This window comes from Spinacia oleracea, chromosome 6, assembly GCF_020520425.1.
Source record: "Spinacia oleracea cultivar Varoflay chromosome 6, BTI_SOV_V1, whole genome shotgun sequence".
In the NCBI taxonomy this organism is placed as follows: Eukaryota; Viridiplantae; Streptophyta; class Magnoliopsida; order Caryophyllales; family Amaranthaceae; genus Spinacia; species Spinacia oleracea.
Genome location: NC_079492.1, coordinates 145,638,456 through 145,661,351, shown reverse-complemented (window position 1 = coordinate 145,661,351; position 22,896 = coordinate 145,638,456). Strand labels below are relative to the sequence as shown.

The 22,896-nt window shown below is 34.1% G+C and overlaps 4 protein-coding genes across 5 annotated transcripts; 1 reads left to right on the top strand and 3 right to left on the bottom strand.

Moving 5' to 3' along the window:
• Positions 1-938: 938 nt before the first annotated feature.
• Positions 939-3,566, bottom strand: LOC110795975 (B3 domain-containing transcription factor NGA3-like). The gene has a single exon (XM_022001014.2). The coding sequence runs from the start codon at positions 2,941-2,943 to the stop codon at positions 1,477-1,479; it is 1,467 nt and encodes a 488-aa protein (XP_021856706.2). The 5' UTR covers positions 2,944-3,566; the 3' UTR covers positions 939-1,476.
• Positions 3,567-8,983: 5,417 nt separating this feature from the next.
• On the top strand, positions 8,984-11,631 carry LOC110795984 (mitochondrial import inner membrane translocase subunit Tim13). Its single transcript, XM_022001020.2, has 2 exons — positions 8,984-9,222; positions 11,195-11,631. The coding sequence occupies exons 1-2, from the start codon at positions 9,106-9,108 to the stop codon at positions 11,345-11,347; spliced, it is 270 nt and encodes an 89-aa protein (XP_021856712.1). The 5' UTR covers positions 8,984-9,105; the 3' UTR covers positions 11,348-11,631.
• Positions 11,632-12,880: 1,249 nt separating this feature from the next.
• Positions 12,881-16,165, bottom strand: LOC110795994 (soluble inorganic pyrophosphatase PPA1). 2 transcript variants are annotated; one of them, XM_022001027.2, is made up of 9 exons: positions 15,941-16,165; positions 14,798-14,973; positions 14,674-14,702; positions 14,218-14,283; positions 13,929-14,036; positions 13,745-13,810; positions 13,518-13,638; positions 13,313-13,394; positions 12,881-13,229 (listed from the first exon to the last, which is right to left on the bottom strand). In XM_022001027.2, exons 2-9 carry the CDS (start codon positions 14,967-14,969, stop codon positions 13,187-13,189), a joined length of 687 nt encoding a protein of 228 aa, XP_021856719.1. In that variant the 5' UTR covers positions 14,970-14,973; positions 15,941-16,165; the 3' UTR covers positions 12,881-13,186. The 2 variants fall into 2 exon arrangements, with proteins under 2 accessions (XP_021856719.1, XP_056687002.1); XM_056831024.1 differs by lacking the exon at positions 15,941-16,165 and adding an exon at positions 15,821-15,880.
• Positions 16,166-19,797: 3,632 nt separating this feature from the next.
• LOC110796003 (50S ribosomal protein L11, chloroplastic-like) lies at positions 19,798-22,368 on the bottom strand. The gene is made up of 4 exons (NM_001426447.1): positions 22,021-22,368; positions 21,757-21,929; positions 21,552-21,615; positions 19,798-20,306 (listed from the first exon to the last, which is right to left on the bottom strand). The coding sequence occupies exons 1-4, from the start codon at positions 22,244-22,246 to the stop codon at positions 20,095-20,097; spliced, it is 675 nt and encodes a 224-aa protein (NP_001413376.1). The 5' UTR covers positions 22,247-22,368; the 3' UTR covers positions 19,798-20,094.
• Positions 22,369-22,896: the final 528 nt, after the last annotated feature.

Genomic DNA, 22,896 nt, shown 5'->3' with positions numbered 1-22,896 from the left:
GATGTATGAAATTATATTTTAAGATGCATTATATTCACCTGATTTTCACTTATTTTTTATGATCTTATCTTATTAGAACTTAGCTAAACTTGCATTTGAAGATTGAAAGATAGACAAAAGTGAATTCATTGAAGTTAATAATAGCAATGCATTAAGTAATGAAGAGTTGTAAAGGAAATAAAAGCAGAACTTTAGGGCTAACTCTAAGTGCCTAGCTAGAAGAAGAAGAAGGATATATACCTAGCTAAACAGCAGTAAGGCAGGAAGATAAGCAAATAGTACTTATAGTAGTAATTAAAAGTTAAAAAACAAAGAGGATTTTAATTTAATTAGGTAATTAAACCTATAAATAAAAACTGAGAAATTAAGTTAACTAAATAAAGGAAGAAAGACAGTACCTTTAAAAGGTGTCTGAAACAGTAAATATAATACCAGCACCTGCAGTCCCCCCCGGCGTGCCCATCGAAGCAACGACAACAACAAACATACAACATTTGTCATACAATATACAATCATACATATATACATACATACATACATACATACATACGCTACGTAAGAGTCAAAACGTTACAACTAAAAGAGAACGGACGAAGGAAATAATTAAATTAGAAACAAACTTGATAATTATATAGTTGTGATCTGATCTCCTATCTGGTTGGGACTGTACACAGCTTTCTTAGCTTCTTAAGTCAGAAAGTTCGTTAAGAATTTAATTAATTGCCAGAACGAAACACAACAGTAGCCACAGCAGCAGCAGCAGAAGAAGCAGCAGCAAAAGAAAGTAGGAGAGAGAATAATAACATACATAAAAAGACTGTAATATAAGTACTGCAGTTACTGAAACTTTGAAGAACTTTGATCGATCTGATCTATTGGGTTATAACAAAAGTTGCTGCTGTGAAGTTACTGCCAATGTAGTATATCATCTCCATTCATACTTAAATTACTGTCAATGAAGTATTAATTTATATACTAACAAGTCAAATACAGCTAGAAATATTGTCATTTAATTTACATGAATCGAATTAAACAAATGTTTTATCACTAATTATAACATACTAGGACGTACTAGGAGAGTACTACTACATACTGATCATTGGGTATTTGATTTGAGATCATCCGCCCGGCTTGGTCGTCATTGATATTAGCTTGACTTTTCCTTGTTGAATACGGCGCAGTAACGTTGCTATGATGTAGTCATGGTTATTGATAGTGTTAAGAGTTTAGACCTATCTAATAATGTTCTAGTACAAGATTTGATACAATTTAGGGGATGAGTAATTTAATTGAAGCTGAATTTTTTTGAATACTGAGCTAATTATATAATAATAATAATAATCTTACCACTTGTTTCATGCCTAGATAAAATTTAATAATTGTGCTCTCTGTCATCTAACATTTCAGATGTTAGAAATGTTTTTTTTTTTTAAAAAGAAGAAAAGAAAGAAATGGTCTCTAAAACAAAGATTAATTTTAGATGTCCAAATCTAAAGACATGGATGATGATGATGTGGGAGACTTGCCTTTCTCAGGAGGAGTAGTAGGAGAAGTAGTACCATGATACTGCAGTGACCTTAGTTGCAAGGGAAGTAGTTGATTACTTGGTGAAGAGGGAAATGAAGAAGAAGACGAGGATGATGGTGGGCCCATTGAGATTGCCATAGTAGTAGGATGTTGTTGTTGTTGTTGTTGTTGTTGTTTTTGTTGTTGAGGATGATGATAATGATGATGATGATGAGACGAAGGGTGGTTGGGGGTGGACGAGGATGCCAAAGGGGAAGACAAGATGTCAAAATCATGAGTTTGATGTGAGATGGGGCACTCCATATTCACGCCAAACAGCCTCAACCTCTTTGCTGCAGCTTTGCCTTGGACCACCGGCACCGATTCGTATACCATGGGCTCCTCTCTCTGCACCTCCATCACTGTTCCTCCACCACCCTGTTGACGATGATGATGATGATGAAAATAAGGATGATTTACTTCACTTTCTGGTACCGGTAATAAAACCGATGAGGTTGCTGCTGCTGCTCCCACTGCTGAAGTGGATGATGTTGTTATTGAGGATGGAGAAGATCTAAGAAAGATCAAGGATCCGGTTACTGGATACGGATTCACCACATTCCCATACCCATACCCGTACCCATAATGCCCCAAACCCAAACCACTTGTATTATTATTACCCGTTCCCCTCCGAGGCGGATATGATTGAGAAGGAAGAACATTCATGAGACTCATGTTGGACAAATGAGGCGTCCCTTGGTGGTCCCACACTGTACTCCCTTGCGGAGAGGGGTAAGGGTAAGGTTGAGGGTAAGGATGAGAATGAGGATGAGATCTCAACACGAAAGTCGACGACGGACTATTACTATTACTACTACTACCCCAACCAGCCGCCGCAGAACGGTGGTTGTACTGGTGGTGGTACGATTGTAGCGGGTAAGAAAGCAAACCAGGTGAAGAATTATCAGGCCGTCGCCTCCAATCAATAAACAGCTTATCTTTACCAACTTCACCAACACCCCTTTGAAAAGAAACAATATCACCCGCATCCAATTTTTTCTCTTTAACAAAACGACTCCAACCTTTCGTCATTACATAACTCTGACTACTATTCCAATACGAGTACCGAAACCTCCATGATTTCCCAGTTCGATCCTCGAAATTAAGCAGCAAACCTTTCTCGTTATTCGACGAATCCAACGGAAAATGCTTCTCCGCGTGTTGCTTCGGTATAACCAACCGATTCAGCTTTCCAACATCACTTGGAGTCACCACTTTATCAAACATGTGTTCTCTTTCTATTATTACTACCGATTTGTTATTCCCCTCATCATCTTCTTCCTCAACATTTCTCATCATTGCTGATGTTGTTGTTGTTGCCTCTATCTGGGTTGGTGAACCATTCCATATCGTTGAAGAAGATGGAGTATAATCCATTTTCACTTTCTTTTTGTTAGTAGTAGTGAGAAATGATTGTTGAATTAAGTGAGAGCAAACCAAACCATTTAAAAAGAGTATAGGAGGAAAAAAAAAAAATAGAGTACAAACCTTAGCTTACGTTAGGTATAGCTAGGGTTTTCAGATATTTTTGTCGACCTAAGGAGTTACAAATTTAGAACACCCCTTTTTTCATTTCTACGAACTTTCATGAAAACAGATAATAATGGTAATAAGAGTTTCAGAATTCGACAACCCACCATAGATTGATGTTAGTTTAAACCCTCAATTAGCTACCTATTACCTAGCTAGCTAACTAGGCTAATTAATGGGGTTGTATTTTTTGATTTAATTATATAAAAAGGAAAGAGATTGAAAGTAAATATGATATTTTTGGTAAAAATGGTGTGAATTGAAGGAAATTAGGGAAAAGGAAAAGAAAGAGGAAGAAATTAAATGTGTAAATTAAATAAATTTATTTTGTTTAAAAAAATTATAAAAAAGGGCCGTAATAATCTAGACGTTCGATCCCTGAATAAATTCTGAATTGATAGAGAGGGAAGACTTTATACGTAGAGTGGGGGGACCCCATCAAGTATCTGGTTGGGCTCATGTGACCACGTCCCTCTCATTTGCTTGGGTGCTGTTTACAAAGATTTTATTAGGCCCATTTAGCCAGCTGTGTTTTCTTTTCTTTTCAATTTTTATACTTGCTTAAATTATATTTTAGGGGGAGTATTTTGGAGTACAATTATTATTTTTAAACACATGCCACCAGCCTCTTGTATTATTCTATTCTCAACCCATCGTATAGATTTTTATAATTTCAAGATATTGTATAATAAGGACATCTTCTTCTGTACTGAATGTGATGGAGCTAAATTGAATTGAACTAAACTGAATGCAAGTAAACTGAAGTAGAGTAATAGAGCTTAATGAAACTAGAATAAAATTTGAAAGAACATAGCATGATTACTCCCTTGATCTACAAATAAGATAAAAATGTCGTATACGATAGATACTTATTGGTAAATTCTTGGAAAATATGGTCTGGAAAAATGTTACGTTGGTGAGTGTGTATAAGTTAAGGAAATTGATTTTTTGCCACACCACTTAGTTAATGATTTAAAGATCGTGTTCTACTCACATGAGGTGTACCAGAATCAATTTCTCATAAATTAATTGACTTGTCTGGTCAAAATATTTGGTTAAACCGTTGTTAATAAGTCAATTCTAATGACGGGTGAAGTTCGAATGAAAGTGTAACGAGCCAAATTTGAGCAACCAGACAGTCTGGGCAAGAAGCTAATCAAATGTGGGCTAGCTCTTAATTAATAGAGGTGGGAACTTGGAAGGAGAGTAGTTTGTTACTCCATAGTTGTTACTAAGTGTAGTATGTTAATATAATAATGAGATAGTTGTAGACTTGTAGTAATCAAACACAGTATAAAGTTTGAATGGTGTTTGTAATTTAGTGTATGATGAATAAAGAAATGGTTGATAAACTTGTATCCTGTTTATGCAACATGGTTTGATTAGAAGAAAATAAACAAAATTAGCATCGATCTATCTGCCACTTGGTGTTGGACTGTTTCTCTAATTTAATGTATTTGTATTTGAAAATTAAAATAGAGGAGAAAAAGACATGTACGTCTTGGGAGGTGGGATTGGTTTCTTTAATTAGGTAATACTACTGTAGTAATTAAAAATAGGATTGATTGGATTTATAAGATAAACTAAATTAAAGTAACTGGAATATGCATTATGCATCCCTTCACCAACCAAGGACAACTTAAGCCTTTGACTTCATTCCCATTCATTTCGTACGGACCGCCCTATTCTTATTGTTAATTTATTGTAAGCATATATAGACTTCGATCCGGAGAGTTATGATGTAAACGGGATTTGATCTCGTCAGCGGCAACATGAATAATCATCGGGAATTTAGAAGGCCATTGTGTCACAGCCTCCACATACAATCTAGCTAGGTAGCACTCAAGAGCCTTCATGGTTGAAGCTCGATCTTGCACGTACTTCACAAAGGTATACAAGAAGCTCTTCGACTCAACATCAAGCATCTACACATTGAAAGGTCACATTATGCTTGTCATCAATGCCATTAAAGGCATCTGGTCCATCCCCTCGAAGCTACACAATATCATATTGGACATCAAAATGATTTTTGAAGCATTTGACGAATGGAAAATCAAGCATATTTATATAGAAGCAAATAAAGAACCAAATATTTAGACTCATTCCCCCCTCTCTCCCTCTTTTCTCTCTCTTTTTAGGGTTTACAAAGATTAGGGTTTTCAAGGGCGGAAATAACCAATTTTCTTCGGAAATTTGGTTATTTTCGCCCCTTCTCTTCAATTCTGTTTTGCGTTAGATCTCAATAAAACTACATAGTTTCAGTATAGTAAGTACCCCTATATATTAATATATAGTGGGTTTGATTCTAGTTAAGTTTTTTGTGTTTAACGATCACGACAGGAAATCTCGTCATTAATCAGCGATTATTGACTTTTAGCAACGGGATTTCCCGTCGTTAATGGTACAATTTTTTGTCGTGATAGGGACGTCTCTTAAGTTTATTTTTCTTATATTTATAAAAAAAAATATAAAAAGACATAAGTATCATCGTATGTAACTTTAAAGGAGGTGGCTATTTATAATACTACATACATGAAATAAAAAGACATAAGTATTAATATTTAGTTGAATTAGTTTTTTAACTTATATATATAGGCGTATCATTTAAAATCTCCTCTGAAAATAAATGTCATTATTAGCCATGTAAATATATGTAGCTATCAATTGTATGTTTACCACATATGTGCGCAATGCATGCCGGGTCGCAATAGAAGTGTTCCACAATCCACAACCCGGACCAGCTAGCTTTTTATTTATGACTTGGTCAAGCATACTTCAATCGGGTACTTCCCCATTTTCTTTTTTTGAACTCTTTAGACTTTAGTTAAATAAGTGGATGAAATCATGTAACGAGCATAGAAAACGAGTCATGCTACCATACTAGCTAGGGCAACCTAGTTTTAAATTTTCCTATTTACTCTGTATATCATAACGTCTTTTTAATCAGCTTTACGTACGTATATTTGGATCAGTTTAACTTTTAAATTAGTTACAGTTTAACTTAAAAATTTTAACTCCTTTGTCCATTCTCATATATAATTTTCCAAGATAAGGTAGTGTGAAGGTAAATTCTCAATACTTAATTCATGTAACGAGCATAGAAAACGAGTCATGCTATTATACTAGCTAGGGCAACCTAATTTTGAATTTTCCTATTTACTCATAACGTCTTTTTAGTAAGCTAAGCTTTACGTATGTACATTTGGATCACTTTAACTCTAAATTAGTTACCGTTTAACTTAAACATTAGAACTTCGTTGTCCATTTTCATATAAAATTTTCCATGATAAGGTAGTGTGAAGGTAAATTCTCAAAGCTTAATTCATGTAACGATGTAAATACTTCTGATTTACTTTTGATATGCATTATGACTTAAATGACCTAAAAATTAAAACCATACCATGTTGGATGTTGCCTCTTAGGACCCACATACAAACCCTAACTTTATAAGAGAAAGGGGATGAAGGTTGCAAGGTGGAAATAATGGAATACCTCTTAATTAATTCTAATTTGAAAGCTGCAAACCATGATATTCATACTACTAGGACGTACGTGTCCACATTTTTTTTTTGTTTTGTTTAATTGGAGATCATGCTCGATTTACCATGTAAATATTTCAATGATACGTGGTACTTGCTAATCGTTACAATCACGCTTTCTTAAACAAAACCATGCCAGAACCTTATATTCGCGCAGTTTCACTACAAGTTTTCAAATTTTGATTTTATGATTTTAGAAGTCATAAAAACTAAAAACTAAAAGGGTATCGTAGATCGAGGACTGCGTAGTGACTATAATGTAATAACTCTTAATTCTAGCTTTAATTAATTGATGGGCTCTCTTTAACCCCCCAGAAAATATCGAAAGGGTCCTTAAAAATTACTATTGCAAGTAAACGATGTATTTTGTTCCAAAAATCAAACATTTCATGTCGTCATGTTCAATTTCTAGTGTGACATTCTGATGTCCGTTTGCTTCTTTTGACGTTAGTTATTTTAATAAAAAGAATAATCAAATTTAACAATATAATAAGCGTAGATTAAAGAATAAACTTTCAGCCTAACCTTTTTCCATTTACAAGAATGAGTTTGATTATTTTCCTTAATTAATTACTATAAATAACCTAAGGGCATGGCGTATTGGCGTTCGTCACCGCGGCTGACGTCCATGTTTTATTGAACTTAGTTAAACTAGTACGAGTAATTTTTAATTAATTAACAGTTAAATACACATCATTATGGAATATAGAACACGGTAATCTAGTATTAACACGTATTAATGTATTATATAGTTCTCATCTTTTTCTTCCCGGCTGCGGAAGCGAGGGGCCAATTGTCATTTGACAAGTTGTTCCTTCCCCTTCCCAAAACCAAAACCAGTGACTCAATTCATATCATTAACGACTAACGAGATATCCAACATAAGTTTGTCTGTGGCCTCTTAATAAAACCTTATTTCACATAACTTGGACGTGATTTATACAGGTGACTATGGGCCATGTTATGTTTATGTAACCAATTTTTTTTTAGAGGATAGCTAACTTAACATTATAAATGTCATTTTTGTCCATAATTAGATTCCGTTATATTGGACTTATTTTTACTGAACTTATATTATCTGAACTTATCTGGACTTAACTGAACTTATCTTAACTTATTTTATCTGAAAAAGACTTATTTTGTCTAAAATCAACTTATTTATGCGTGAAAATGTCTGGAAAAAACTTATTTTTGCATAACTTATCTGAATTTAACTGAACTTATCTGAACTTATTTTGTCTGAAATAAGTCAAAATAAGTCGAACAGAACATGACCTTATTATTCTTATCCAACGAAATTAAATTAAAATGTTATAAAAGACAAATGTGCACAAATTTCATTTTGCACAATAAGTAATTAACAACTTTTGGCAAACATCTATGTTACCAAATACATTTACACTAACAACTAGTCAAATATGTTGAACAAAAAGGTAATCAAATAACTGCTTATACAAACAGTTAACAGCTAAACGCTAACCTCTAATGGTCAAACATGGTCTTGATGTTGTACGGTAAATCATCAACCAAAAGGTCGTAGGGCAAACCCTTACCAACTGCACTAAGTATCTCTCGCTTATAACTACGGAGTACTTTGTATAAGACTTAAGAATTTTAGTATAGTCATTAGAGCAACTTCAATGGTGAGCTATAAGATGTTGTGGCTAAGTTTGCCACATTAAATGTCTAACTACAATTGATTAAAACTATAAATTTTCACATTGGTGGTCTACAATACTTTGTAGCTCCCTACAATATCTAATTTAAATAATTTATTTATTTGAGCTACGTAGCCCAAAATAACTACAAGATTTCAACAGCTTCTTATGTCATTGTTGTACTAATGGTGGGTTACCTGCTCACATGCTCATTTTTTTTGTGAGCATGTTCCTTTTTCCATCATTGGAGTTGCTCTTAGTCTTACTCCCATTCTAGAAAACTGTAAAATAAATTCGCCTCAAAAAGAAAAATGCTTGCCATTCTAAAGGTATTAAAAACTGACCCGACTCTAGAACAATCTACTTTGTAACAAAATCCTAAGACATGATCTCGTCAATCGTCATCCATCCCATAAACCCATTTACCCGACATGACTACAAAACAATAATGACCATATACTCAATTTGATCAATGAGATCTTGAGATAATGATTAAAACTAAGAATCCGTGTACAATAGTTCTCTGGTTCAATTCCATTCTCCGTTTGTAATTTAGACACCGATCCAAAACCGTCACGCACGTCCAATTTTAAACTTGAAACTTTACACGAATGTCTCACTTAAATCTAGGCAACCCAAAAGAAGTTCGAGCCAACAAAGACCACATAAATGCCAGCCCATTTAAGTTTAGCTTGCAAAAGAGGCGAAAACCATTACACTCGTAGAAGGTTTAAGTTAGGGTTTATCGGTTAGAAAGGAGAGAAATTGTGAGAGAGAAAGCATCGCCGGTGAATTAAGGAAGAGAGAGAAAAATGGATTCATTTGGATCGTCGACGAGTGGATCAACTGCTGCGCAGCCTAATCCTGAAGCTATTATGGATCAGGTCAAAAATCAGCTCGCTCAAGCCTACGCTGAAGAATTCCTCGAGGTTTTTTCCCATTTTTTTTTAAAAAAATCGTTGAATATTTTAGTTAATGTTTGCTGGAATTGATTTGATTAAAAGTATAATTACTGCTCATTAGTTCAATTTGAATAGGTGAAATTAGGGGAATTGATAAATTTTTGAACTAATTTTATCTAAGTTCAATGTGAATATGACTTGCCGATGTTATAGTTTGAGTATTTTAATTAAAGTTGAGGCAAACGAATCGAATTGAATGATGCATTGCTACATGTTGACCTTGTTGAGAACTTCTGAATTTGAGGATTATGTGCAAATTAAGGTTGGGGATTTGTCTAGTTCGAAGATAATTTAATTGAAATTCGATTTCGTAGGTCTGGAGTTGTAGACATTATATACAATTATACATTGGTTTACAATGTCGGGAAAAAGTTTTTGCATTGGAGAAGTAAGGATTTGTGATTTGAAATCCTATTTTCAAGGATCATAATGTTGAAGGATTAAGCAAAGTACTATTGAATCTTTTCGAAGGGAGGGAGTATATTTCGATAGAAATTAGTATTTTCTCTTGTTTGGTATCCCCCCAGAATTAGAGGGGGGTGTGAAGATGGGGGATGGCAGAGATTAGGAGAGGTATGTTGAGAAGGTTATGGGAAATTGGAGAATTGATAAATTTTTGAACTAATTTTTATCTAAGTTCAATGTGAATATGACTTGCCGATGTTATAGTGTGAGTACTTTAATTGAAATTGAGGCAAACGAATCGAATTGAATGATGCATTGGTATATGTTGACCTTGTTGAGAACTTCTGAATTTGAAGCTTTTGTGCAAATTAAGGAACTTTGAGGATTGTCTAGTTCATAGATAAATTGATTGAAATTCGATTTCGTAGGTCTTGAATTATAGACATAATATACATTGTTTACAATGTCCAGAAAAAGTTTTTGCATTGGAGAAGCAAGGATTTGTGATTGGAAATCCTATTTTCAAGGGTTATGATGTTGAAGGATTAAGCAGAGTACTATTGAATCTTTTCGAAGGGATGGAGTATATTTCAATAGAAATTAGTACTTTCTTTTGTTTGGTATCTTGGCAAAATTAGAGAGGGGGTGGGAAGATGAGGGATGGCAGAGATTAGGAGAGGGTATGTTGGGAAGGTTATGGGAAATTGGAGAATGGGAAAAAAAAAGTGTTCTTGGTAAATGGTTTTCTCTCGGTACAACGCTGCCTTAATTGTTGAAGGTTAGTCTTCTCATGGCTATACTCTGGGTCTATTGTGGTGTGGACTGTAACATATAACACGGTTCCTTCATCTATATGTATGATACTCCTAGAGCATACATCATGGAAATCTAGAAAATGCAGCAACAACCTATTATTAGTCTGTTAGTGCTATTCGAGGATGGTTTGGTGAAATCCGAATGTTCACAACTTTATTCTTAACCTACTCAAGGCCATTACACATTATTGAGGTTTATTTGGATGACTCACAGATAAGGTCTCTGATTATGAAAAAATATTAGTTGTAGATTGTGATTGATGTTTAAAGATGTCTCAATCAAGTTGAGTGATGGATAGCGGATTGGGATGAAATTTATATTATTACTTTTTTGATATTATGTTGGCTTTAGTTTTGAAGAGGGGATGGAAGAATGTGGCTATTATGTAGATGAATTGTATTTGTTTGAGCAAATTGTATTATCTATTAAGCTCACACTAAGCTATCCTTCGTTTGGTTCAGAACTTGTTGTACTATAGTGTGTTGCTTTTTTAACTCTATTTTCTTCTATGGGAATTCTATAAATTGATTTTTAAGAGTTCAAACCATTTTGTCTGGTCGTTGAATGAATAAGCTCGATTTAGTTGGATAGTCACTTGGATAAGTTGTGCTATCTGGTGTCATTAACATTTCATCTCAGAAAATTGCCTTTGGACTTGAGATACGAGTCATTAACATAATCCAATTATTGATTTTACTTGTATTTTCTTTGTTTTCAGACTGTTAGGGGAAAGTGCTTTGATAAGTGCATAACAAAACCTGGATCAAGCTTAAGTGGAAGTGAAAGCAGCTGTGTTTCAAGGTGTGTTGATCGGTATATTGAAGCTACTGGTATAATTAGCAGAGCTCTCTTTAGCCAACAACAACGATAATCTCGAGTCTGGCGAAGAAAAAAACAATTGCATGGAAGTTTTGCTGTTACTGGTCAAGAAAAAAAATAGACTTGATTTAAACATTACTGATGTTGCGAGTTTAATGATCCTCTCATAACAATGCAGTTCCAAGTATTTCCTTGATAAACAACTCTATTATTTACTTAGCTCCTTTTCATGTTATTTGTTGAAACTTTGAGCTTGTACATCATTGATTCATGGTACAAGCCGCTGGTTTTGTGCATTTTGCGCAATATGATTGAACTCCCAAGTTCTGATGCTCATTGTTTCTCTTTGTAAAGGAACTCTTAGTAGATAGGAAATTTCTGTATTAACTTTTGTGACAAATTTTGGTATTCTATACCCGAATAAAAAGAGGCATGTGGAATGCAGTAATATAACGGTGTAGAGAAAGGTTTGGAAGGCAGGAAACTTATTCCGAACACGACAGCTTTAGTTCTCTGCTTGCTTTGGCAATGGCACTGAAGCCTTATTCAGTCTAGCATTGGTGATATGCTACTTAACCACCCTAGCATATGTAAACAAGTTATCAGACTATGTAAAGAAGTTGTCTCTCCTTCGGCCTATGTAAAAAACACCGAATACGTGCAGTATCCTGTGCTACATCATTGCCTTAACACAACAATCAGTTTAGTCCATGATATCAAGAGGACATAAACTACATTTTTTAGTCCTTTGCCAAAATGCAAGTGTATTATTAAGGGTTTGTCGGTATTACTGTTAGTTTAATCAGGTTGATTATGAAAATTGATAACAAAAAAACTAAAAACTAAGAGGTTGTTTGATATCACGGTTAGTTACCAGTTTTTGGTTTTGTAAATCATATGATTTAGATTGAATAATGAACTACGATTTAGATTGAATAATGAACTAAAAATAATCTTACTTATAATAATAATCAGGTTGATTTTGAAAACTGGCAACAAAAAGTATTTTTCATATATTGGTTTTTTGTTTTTGTAAAAACTGAAAACAAAACAATACTGAACAGACCCTGAAGTATTTTTATGGCATATTTTGGATTTTAGTTATATGAAAAAAACAGAAAATTGAAAACAAAAAACAATAACGAACGGGCCTTTAAAATACTGGTATGGGCTCGTCAAGGGGGGTTCATCGAAAGAATAACATAGTTGAGACAAAGTTGTGGGGAGGGAAAAGGATGGAGTAACTTTAAATTTGGCCCCCCTAGCCCTTCCAAATTTAAGAACTCAATGCATAGGTTTTTCCAATTTCTATGCATGTAGTAAGTGGTCCATTGACTATCAAAATTTTGAGAGCATTTGAATAGCTTCACTTATTACTAATTCATGTTGATGTGTAACTAATCACATGACAACTACGGAGTAAATACGAATGGAGGTAGCTATGTTACTCCATACAATTTCAAGTTCGAGCCAATCCTTACTGAATTATTGACAGCAAAGTGTTTTTTTAGGCATCTTCAAGCAGTAGTTGACTGCAAAAAATTCACTGAAGTTTCATACACAGCTTATCAACTGAGATACAAAGTTGAAAGAAAAAGAATATTCCCATTTTGTGACAATTTCACAATAGCTTCCAATATCAAACATGATACGAAGTATAAGAAAACAAAATTTCTAACTTCATGAAGCTCATTGAAATTTACTACAATAATTTGGCAAGATAAATAATATTACAGAAGAACAAATAAATTTTCAGCTTTTTTTGTTTTTTTTTTTGAATTTCTAACACAAACTCTTCAATAGGTAGCATCTAGAGTCGGGTGATATCTGTTACCAAAAGCCTTCCATATAACTTTAGGATATGGCTGTCAAAATAAATTATAAGCAGCATTCATCTTCTCAATGTCTGTAGAATGTATTCAGCATAAAGATCCCTGAAATAAATAAATAAATAAAATTAGGCATCAGAAAAGTTGGATTCAGTATCCTCAAAGTTACATATTGCAGTAACACTTACATGGAGTGCTTGATGGCATCACAAGCAGTTTGAGGTGGCAAAAATTCATCCACAGCAACCTCTTTGTTCTCGTTTTTCTTGTCTGAATATCGTTAAGGAAAGAGAAGACATGTTCCAAACTCATGAATAATAAAAACTTGTTTTGATAAAATTATAAATATTCTTTGATAAGTAATTAGTTTATATGAAAATTTTATAAGGATACAGTCCTCAAAAAAGCGTCTGATCTCAGCCAAGCGATGAGGAGGAAGTTGGTTGATGTCGGTGTAGTGTCGAACTTCAGGATCATCAGCACAAACTGCAATAATCTTATCATCTTTCTCCCCCTGGTCAAGAGATGTATAAAACAAAAATTATCATCATTAAAGTCAATTAAGTAGTAGTCATAAATCATAATACAATCTTTGAACATATAAATGTAATTTGTAGAACCTGATCAATCATAGGCATCAGACCAATGGCCCGAGCTCGGAGGAAGGCACCTGGGACAATTGGTTCCTGGAAAAGATAGAAAATATGACAAACAATTGAGCCTTAAGAAGACAAACAATTGATTATGGGTGGGAAAAATAGTTATTAAGAAGACAAACAATTGAGCTTTAGTTTCAGAAGTTACCTGCATAAGCACCAACACATCCATGGGATCACCATCTTCACACAATGTTCGTGGAATAAAACCATAGTTGTGAGGGTAGACCACAGACGAGTACAATATTCTATCAACCTGGAAAAAGAACAGATATTTGGAAATGTCTGGAATGGAGTACGGAGCTGTAAATTGAACAAACTAATTGCTACAGAAAACAGTATGACAACACTTCAAGCAGATATTCCAGATAAAAGTGTAAATCTACTCTTTGATTTTTGTCAGCAAAATGAGTAGGAGATTGACAATACGAACTCACCTTGATAAGCCCAGTCTTTTTGTCAAGCTCATACTTGACTTTGCTTCCTTTACTGATTTCAACAACCTGTAGTAGAAAAAGTTTCAGAGTTATTAGTTAAACTGATAAAATATCGCCTCAAGGAACTAAGGTTCCGTTTGGTAGGGTGTAAAACAATATTCAGGGAAAATTATTCTCTCCTTTTCAATCATTCTACGTTGTTTGGTTTGAAACGGATGGAAAACAATTTTTCATAACTCCGTCAAAGGTTTCCTCCTTACCTCCCCCTCCCTTCTTCCCCTTAATCTTCACCATCTTCTCTCATTTTCTTTTAAGGAACCAAACAAAGAAAAACTAGTTTGGAATTGTGTTTTCCCTTGAAAAATCATTTTACACTGAAAATGTTTTACACCAAACCAAACAGAGCCTAAGTAAGATTGCAACCAATTTGGGGATCAGAAGAAGATGACTACTTACACAGTTGAAAATTTCAGGGGCTTCAGGTCCTGTTAACAGAACAAGAAAAACCGCTTAATAACATTCGAAGAAATTAGACAGAATTTTGGAAGAAGGGAGGGGAATAACATTTTGAGATGTGTACCAATCTCAAGATCATGCCAAGGATGGGCAGCAACGGATCTCCTTGACATTGATGAAATGATCCTCTGGTTCAACTTTGGAGTTGGGCTTGGGCGATACATTTGTTTAACTTGCTTTGCAAGACCGTTTACCTGATCATCCACGTTTGCAAGACCGTTTATCTGATCATCCATATTTCTGAAATAAGTAACAAAATGTGTAAGTGCATCGTGACAACACATTAGCCATGATTTAGATACAGTATAAGCAAAGAATTTCACAAATTATTCTCAAATAGTCAAGGAAAAACGAAGGAGACACAAATTTAAAACATTTAATAGTGTTAAGAGTTGAGAATGTCTTCTGATATTTCAAGCGGAGAAACCCCTTTATTCAATTGATTTCCTGAACCCAAAATACCATAGAACTCTCTATAACTGTGAACGTTACCCTATTATTATCCTAATGAAATTGAGTTGATTATACTTTTTTCTATTAAGTATAGGACCTAAAACATTATTGTAACATTTTTGTAAGAGCAAGGCTGCAAATTAGCAAAACTTGGCTACATTCATCCTTTTTAGATAATCATGGTGCTCATCTGCATTCAACATTTTGTGTAACTTTAACTTGGTTGATTAATCTCTACCAAAACTTTTATACAATCATCTCTATACGAATCATTTATACCAAATGTAATCGAATGTGGCCCGTCATTCTGTAATGGGAGGTGTAAATTCATATCGAATACATGATTTTGAGAGTAATTACTAATTCGTGTTCATCTGTTTAAGATCCAAATTAGCTATGCCTTCAGCTACCAAAATACTCAGATTAAGCCAAAACCGTCGATTAAACATAAACATGCAGTTCATAGATAAATCAATCTAATCAACAATGAACAGCAATATATTAAGGCATTGATGAACCCCACAAAACAAATGAAATCTCACATTAATAAGAATAAATTCAATCCAAATCTTCGCAAAAGCAAACAAAAAGCAAAACCCAATTAAAATAAACAAAAAGGCGCAAGGAATCAAACCAGCAAAAGATAATCCGATTACAAAACAATGTATTCAACTATTATTAAAGCAAAACGAAGGTGAAAAATGCAACTAAATAAACAAAGAAAACCCAGAAATAGCAGAAATGAAAAACATACCCAGAAAAAAGTGGAGCGAAGAGCTGAAATTCGGGAAGTTAATACACGAAAGAAGACAGAAGGGACGGAGATCTATGAATTTCTTGATCTTCTCCTGATTTTGAGGGGTTTATATAATGGTGGGATTTAATTTAATTTAGTATATTCAATTTAAATTAATTAATTAAATTAGGAATGGGTATAAACCAAAATTGTCCTGTCCTACTCCTATGTGAAACGGAATGCAAATGGGAGGGTCAACGTTTGAGAATTGAGATGGAAGAACGCGTTGGATCGTTTCGCTGTCCCACCTTCCCTAAAATCTCAGGTCAAGATCGATCGATCATGGAGAGTTTGTGTATATGTTAGTGGATTAGTGCCATGCATTTATATTTTTTAAGGAAACGTCTTTGTTCAATTATGTTCCCTAAAGTTGTTATTTGTTTGGACAAATTGGAAAATATTAGTATGTCCGATTTAGGCCGAGTTTTTTTGGACAAATTAGAAAATATTACGAAGTGGTAGTTGGTCGATTTAAGCCGAGTTTTTTTGATAGATTGGAAAATATTGCTAGTTGGTCCGATTTAGGCCGAGTTTTTTTGGACAAATTGGAAAATATTAGTAGTTGGTCCGATTTAGGCCGGGTTTTTTTGGACAAATTGGAAAATATTAGTAGTTGGTCCGATTTAGGCCGAGTTTTTTTGGACAAATTGAAAAATATTAGCAGTTGGTCCGATTTAGGCCGAGTTCTTTTGGAGAAATTAGAAAATATTACGGAATAGTCTGATTTAGGCCGAGTTCTTTTGGATAAATTGAAAAATATTAAGGAGTAGTCTGATTTAGGCCGAGTTTTTTTTGACAAATTGGAAAATTATTAGTAGTTGGTTTGATTTAGGCTGAGTTTTTTTCTTTCTTGTCTTATAAAGTTGATAAAAGCATTTGCTTCTATTTGAAAAGATCATATTAGAACAAATTAGATGTTAATGTCAAATAACTTGATAAATTAACCATGTTAAGACAATTTATGGCATTTGGAAACATATGTATTAAGTTAAATCTAACAGTATCTTACTGAGTATTTGATAATGAAAAAAAGATTCATTAAGATATTATCGTTTCTCGTAAAAAAAATAAAAAGATTTTATTATTCAAGTACAATCACAATTTAGTCAAATGAGGAGAACCGGTTCAGAGAAGACCACTCAAATTCGGTAAAATTATACTAGACCAAACCTTAGAAAAATCAGATAATACTTTATCTAGGTGGAGAAAACATGATTAGTAATATATCAACTTGACAATCAATTTTGGTGTGGTCGTGCGGAGAATGTGATTTAGTGAATCTTTAATGTATGTATTTTTTTTTTGAGAATTTAGTAAATCTTAATTAGACAAAACTATTTGGATCTTCGTACTTTGGGTACAAGTATTTTATATTCTAAAACCAAATGAAACAATCTTCCCTTAGTACAAAGGGAGAGACTTTGTCTGTGTAATGGTCTACCAATACGGTTCATAATTGAATAACCCTAACCTAGTAAAACTAACAAACATAAGTCGGTGAAGTTGGTGGGGAACTCACCTTGTGACTTGGAGGTCACGGGGTCGAGCTCCATCTACTGCGAAATGCTTGGGAGAAGCTCAAGCAAAGACTTGTGTAGCTGGACTGGTTAACTTGTGCTAGGTGTTGGTTTAATATAGTCCATTATTCTTACCCATTACGGAGTAGAAAAAATATAACCTAGTAAAACTGGCATGCTACAAAGTTCTCATTTCTCCTAATGTTTTTTGTATTGTCTCTTCTTTTCTAACATGAGACCAACTAATCAACTTTAATGAACTTTTTAAACACACACGGAATATGTAGGCTCCGTTTAATTAACTTATTTTACCTTATTTGATTTTTTTAAAATTAAGATTGAAATACCTCATTATTATTTATAGGTTAAAATGATTAACCTATTAATCACATGTCCAATTAGTTAGTCGGTGATTCGGTGGAGGACAATCAACATTTTCATATATCCCCTTTGTTGTCATGTATGAGTAGATAACTTAAGTTTTGTGAGAATGACATCTTAAAATCACCAATTTAATCAAAATTTCAAAGCCATGTCAGCCAAATGAATAATAAAAGGCTTAATTAACGGAGATTACATAAGTACAGTTAAGTTAAAATAAATATATTTTTTCACGCACAAATAAAATTATTTCAGACAAAATAAGTTCTGACAAGTAAATTTATTTCAGACAAAATAAATTCAGATAATATAAATTCGAACAAAATAAATCGAATATAGCAAAACCTCTGGTCCAAACCATTGATCAATTGGATTGTGAATTGTCATTATTATTCTACAAGTTGTTTTACTCGATCTTATCTCAATGAGCTACGCAGACTGGGCTTCGAGGTAGAGTAGATGAGCACGTAAGAATGACATCTTTTGTAGTAAATCTTTTGAATGATGGCAGATTTATGACCAACTCTTGTGAGAAGACTATCATAGTCTTCTTTTGACATCTTTAAAAAAAAAGTAAAAAAACACAGGAAAGAAATCAAGAAGAAGAAGTAGTCATAAGAGTTAGGGTGAAGTCGTCAAACCACCAAGATCTCCTTTGTAATCGTCATTTTTCAATTGGTAGAAGATACACTTGTTTACATGTAGAGCTACATGTTAATAGGTTGCAACAAAACAGATACGGACATGGACACAGACACAATACGGGTACGGGGATACGCCATCTTAAAAATGACGGACACGGGGACACGGTAAATAATAATACTTCATCCGTTCCAGAAATATCGCACCATGGTTGACTTTTAATCCTCTAACCCTTACTTTGACTCTTAATATCTCACATCGTGTTCAAGTAAAAATTATAAAAAAATAATATTTAGAAAATATATATCGATACAAATCTAACATAACTACACATGACTAAATTTTCCTTACATACGAATCACAAAAAATGACCAAAGTCGTAGTGTGAATATTGTAAAAAACAAATGGTGCGATATTTCCGGAACGGAGGAAGTAGTAAAATAATATAATATATCAAAGAAAATTAAAATCATTAATAAAATAATGCAAAAAGTACTTAAATTTATTAACGACATTCAAATAAGAAAATTGAACTATACTACATAAAATGACATGATAATCATCTCCTCTCACATCCCTCATTTTTGTTCTTCCTTTGTAATAACTTTCACTCCTCCTAGAAAGTAGACGGAGATTGTTGTGAATGAACACCAAGCTTTCATAAACCTAAGATCAGATTCACAAGATGGATGGAGTAACCCACAAAGGAGACCGTAATTAATGTCATGGTGGCTTGTGAATCCGATCTACATTTATGAAGGTTGTTGATTGCTCAGGAGACCTTCGAAGGAATTGTAAAAAAGATATAGCAATCTAAAATATTAATTTATATTGAAATATGTATTCAAGACGTGTCCAAGACGTGTCCATCGTGTATCCGGTCATGTGTCTCGTGTCCTAATTTTTCAAAAACAACCGGACACGTGATTTCGCGTGTCGGACACATATTTCCACGTGTCCAAGGCGTGTCGGTGTCCAATACGTGTCGGACATGGGACACGACAGCCCAATGACGTGTCCGTGCTTCCCAACATGTTATGAGTCGTTTTTGTATTTTTAATCTTTCAAAAAGCACATTGTTATTTTATTTTATTTTTATTTTGAGGGAAAGCACATTGTTATTGTTATTGTTTAAAAGCAACACACACATCCGCTCTAAAAGAACATATTGTTGCACAACACATTCAGCAACATAAAAAAAATAAAAAATAAAAAAATTGAAAAATGTATCTGCCTGTAAAATATGCTATTAAACCGGAAAAATATGCTTTTAAATTGAAAAATATATTTTTAAACCATAAAAATGTAATTTTAACCCGATTGTAGGTAAAGTAGTGCACCTTCTAATTTGTCGCCAATTTCAAAGTTTGACGCTTTCAATCCTAGGGAAAGAAATCACCCTTGCGATTTGCGAAGGGATCAAGAACAAGCAATTACAAAATGGCTGGCTCTAATATATCTTGACCAATGTAACAAGCCGAATTATACAGCAACTTAAAAGAATCAATTACAAATAACTTTTAAATAACCTATATAAATTGACTACATGATGGAGAATTGGGGAAAATTTACTTAGAAGATAACTTCTTTTTTCTTCTTGACGAGGATAGGAGGATCGATATCGATTCCCATGTTGGCAGCAGTTCCTGCAATAATTCTCATTGCTGATTCAATGGTTGTGCAATTCAAGTCAGGCAACTTTTCAGTGGCGATTCCTCGTAGTTGGTCGATCGTGATCTTCCCCACTTTTTCCATTTGTGGATCCTTTGATCCTTTTTCCGCACCTGCAGTAACAGTCATCGCCATGAAACAACATTTTATTGAATGAATGCTAATGCAATCAACTACGGAGTATCATTTTCTGGTATTGAGTAGGACTGGAGAAGAATAACATTAGTTAGTTATGAGAAGGTGGCAAACGTACCAGGGAAATCAGCTTTCAAACAATGTTTTCTTTTGTTTAATTACTTACTAGAAAACTTAAGGAGGAGAGGGATGAGAAGGAAAATGTTTTCACTCCTTGATGAACCAAACAAAGAAAATGGAAAACTAGTGTTCGTTCCATACCAACAAAGAAGGAATTCAAAATATTGTCACCAATATGGACAATTTACAATCTATATATATGCTAACAACACTAGCATTAGCACTAGCAACCCTGAGAAGTACGAGGTAGGATGTCATTCTTGTTGAACATGATAGTGAATATCACTAAGCTAGTTCAAGACCACGCAATATTATAAAATCGCTATTGAAATGCGATGACTGTAGAACTAGAAAGCTCAGCTCAAGCCAACATATCTCAAATGTTGTCTCATGACTCTCGCCCATACACTCAGTGAGTATGATCTCCAACATCTCCCCTTCGACACTATAGCTAGGCTAGAAAACGAAAAAAAGTTCAGGAAATAATCACCATTTTAAGGTCCAACCAAAGACTTGCTAGACAGTAGAAAGCTAGCCTAGAATAGTATTCCTTGACCTGTATACCAAGTGTAATAATTGCAAGCTCGCTCTAAGAACTGAACTGAACTGAACTACTACTCCAATAACAATTGAACAATGCCTTCAAAATCCTATTACTTCTAATTCCAAATACGCCTTATGGTGTTATGGTATAAGGCCTATAAGCCTTAGAAGTCCGTCAATTGATTTAATACTCCCTCCATTCCTTTTACTTCATCACTCAGTTTGACACTTCAGGGGCAACTTATAATGTAATGTAAACCTCTTTAATACCACTATACCAGTATTACTACCAAAGACAACAATCCTTAAACCGATTCATATTGCATACGAATTTAAGAACATTTTAACCCCAGCTATTGTTAACTTCTGGCTTCGCTCCATGCAGCGTTTATTAACCAAAATTTTGTTGTTCCATAGTAATTCCTACTACATATTTCACAATACAAATGCAATATACAATAGTGCTCATAAGTCATAAACTTTGGCTAACTTTGGAATAGCGTCACAATTTTATTACCAATCAATTTATAATTGAACTATCACTTAAAATAGAGATATACCTGAAGCCTTCAGAAGAAGAACAGATGCAGGTGGAGTCTTCAAAATGAAAGTAAAACTTTTATCCTGCATTCACCCATATCCATAAAACCCCAATTCAGTCCAAATCCATATAACCCCAATTCAGTCCAAATCCAAATAACCCCAATTCGCATCAAAATCAATAACAAAATTAATTGAAATTCAGAGAGGAAAAGAGGGGCTTACATCAAAAACGGTGATCTCAACAGGAATAACGAAACCGGGTTTATCAGCAGTTCTAGCATTATAATCCTTGCAAAACGCCATTATATTCACACCCTTTGAACCCAGCGCAGGTCCCACTGGTGGTGCCGGTGTCGCTTTTCCAGCCTCCAACGCCAGTTTAATTACTCCAATCACTTTTCCCACAATTTCCCAATTCCTCAATAAGGATGTAATTATAAATACAATATGGATAAAATTGGAATTTAAGAGGAAGAATGAACTTACCCTTTTTAGCTTTTCCGGGTTTAGGAGCCATGGCGACAATGGAAAGACGTCTGTGAGAAGTGGAAGGAGGAGAGAGAAAAAGTTTGCTGTTGAGAAATTGGAGGGAGTTTCTGGGGTTAGAGGATAAGCTTAAGGAGGAAGGTGTGAGGAGAGAGGAACATAGTTTTCTGGGAATTGGTGAAGTTATGGAAGATGAAGACGGTGCTGCTACTAAAGGTTGCGCCATTGTTGAACCGAGAGAGTGAGGAGAGGATAGAGAATGAGGATGAAGGATGAACAAGGCGAGGCCTATCCTCTATTTTGTGCGATTTGGTATTGGATTAGTTGCTAATACGATGTCGTTTTCTCTGATTTCAATTTCGACTTTAATTTAAGATTTTTTTTTATTTATATAAGAGTTTTGATAGTGGCTACAAAATTGATGTAGTCGTTGTAAAATCATTAAATCATCATTAATCCGTGTGTTTTACGAATTGTTTTTTTTTTAATCAAATTTATATGCACACTTACGTTCTCTTCAAAGTATGTAATACGGAGTATGAAATTATCTGATGTGAACTTATTAAAACTGATTAAACATGTTTGACCTGGTATGACCTGATTGAATATTATTAGACCTGATTACTAGTGTAAACTTAGGAGAGTAAACTCATAGTATGAGCTAATTGGAACTTATTGACCTTATAGGATTTTGTTGTATTTATCTAAACTTATTAGACATAAAAATCTAATATATTGAAAGGCGTTGTGGAAAAAGTTTATGTGCCACGTAGAACTCTCTTGTTTATGCCACGTTATCTACTAATCACCAAGGTTATGTGATGTTATTGACAACCAAAAATCAATACAATAATAAGGTTTGAACACAAGACCTCA

Bases quoted from the DNA above. Each gene is read 5' to 3' on its own strand.
- LOC110795984 (XM_022001020.2), top strand. From the start codon at position 9,106: ATGGATTCATTTGGATCGTCGACGAGTGGATCAACTGCTGCGCAGCCT. The intron at 9,223-11,194 runs GTTTTTTCCCAT...CTTTGTTTTCAG, and splicing joins ACGCTGAAGAATTCCTCGAG to ACTGTTAGGGGAAAGTGCTT.
- LOC110795975 (XM_022001014.2), bottom strand. From the start codon at position 2,943: ATGGATTATACTCCATCTTCTTCAACGATATGGAATGGTTCACCAACC.
- LOC110795994 (XM_022001027.2), bottom strand. From the start codon at position 14,969: ATGGATGATCAGATAAACGGTCTTGCAAACGTGGATGATCAGGTAAAC. The intron at 14,037-14,217 runs GTGAGTTCGTAT...TTCTTTTTCCAG, and splicing joins AAAAGACTGGGCTTATCAAG to GTTGATAGAATATTGTACTC. The intron at 13,811-13,928 runs GTAACTTCTGAA...TATCTTTTCCAG, and splicing joins ATGTGTTGGTGCTTATGCAG to GAACCAATTGTCCCAGGTGC.
- LOC110796003 (NM_001426447.1), bottom strand. From the start codon at position 22,246: ATGGCGCAACCTTTAGTAGCAGCACCGTCTTCATCTTCCATAACTTCA. The intron at 21,616-21,756 runs GTAAGCCCCTCT...GGGTGAATGCAG, and splicing joins TTGAGATCACCGTTTTTGAT to GATAAAAGTTTTACTTTCAT. The intron at 20,307-21,551 runs GTATATCTCTAT...CTGTTACTGCAG, and splicing joins TCTTCTTCTGAAGGCTTCAG to GTGCGGAAAAAGGATCAAAG.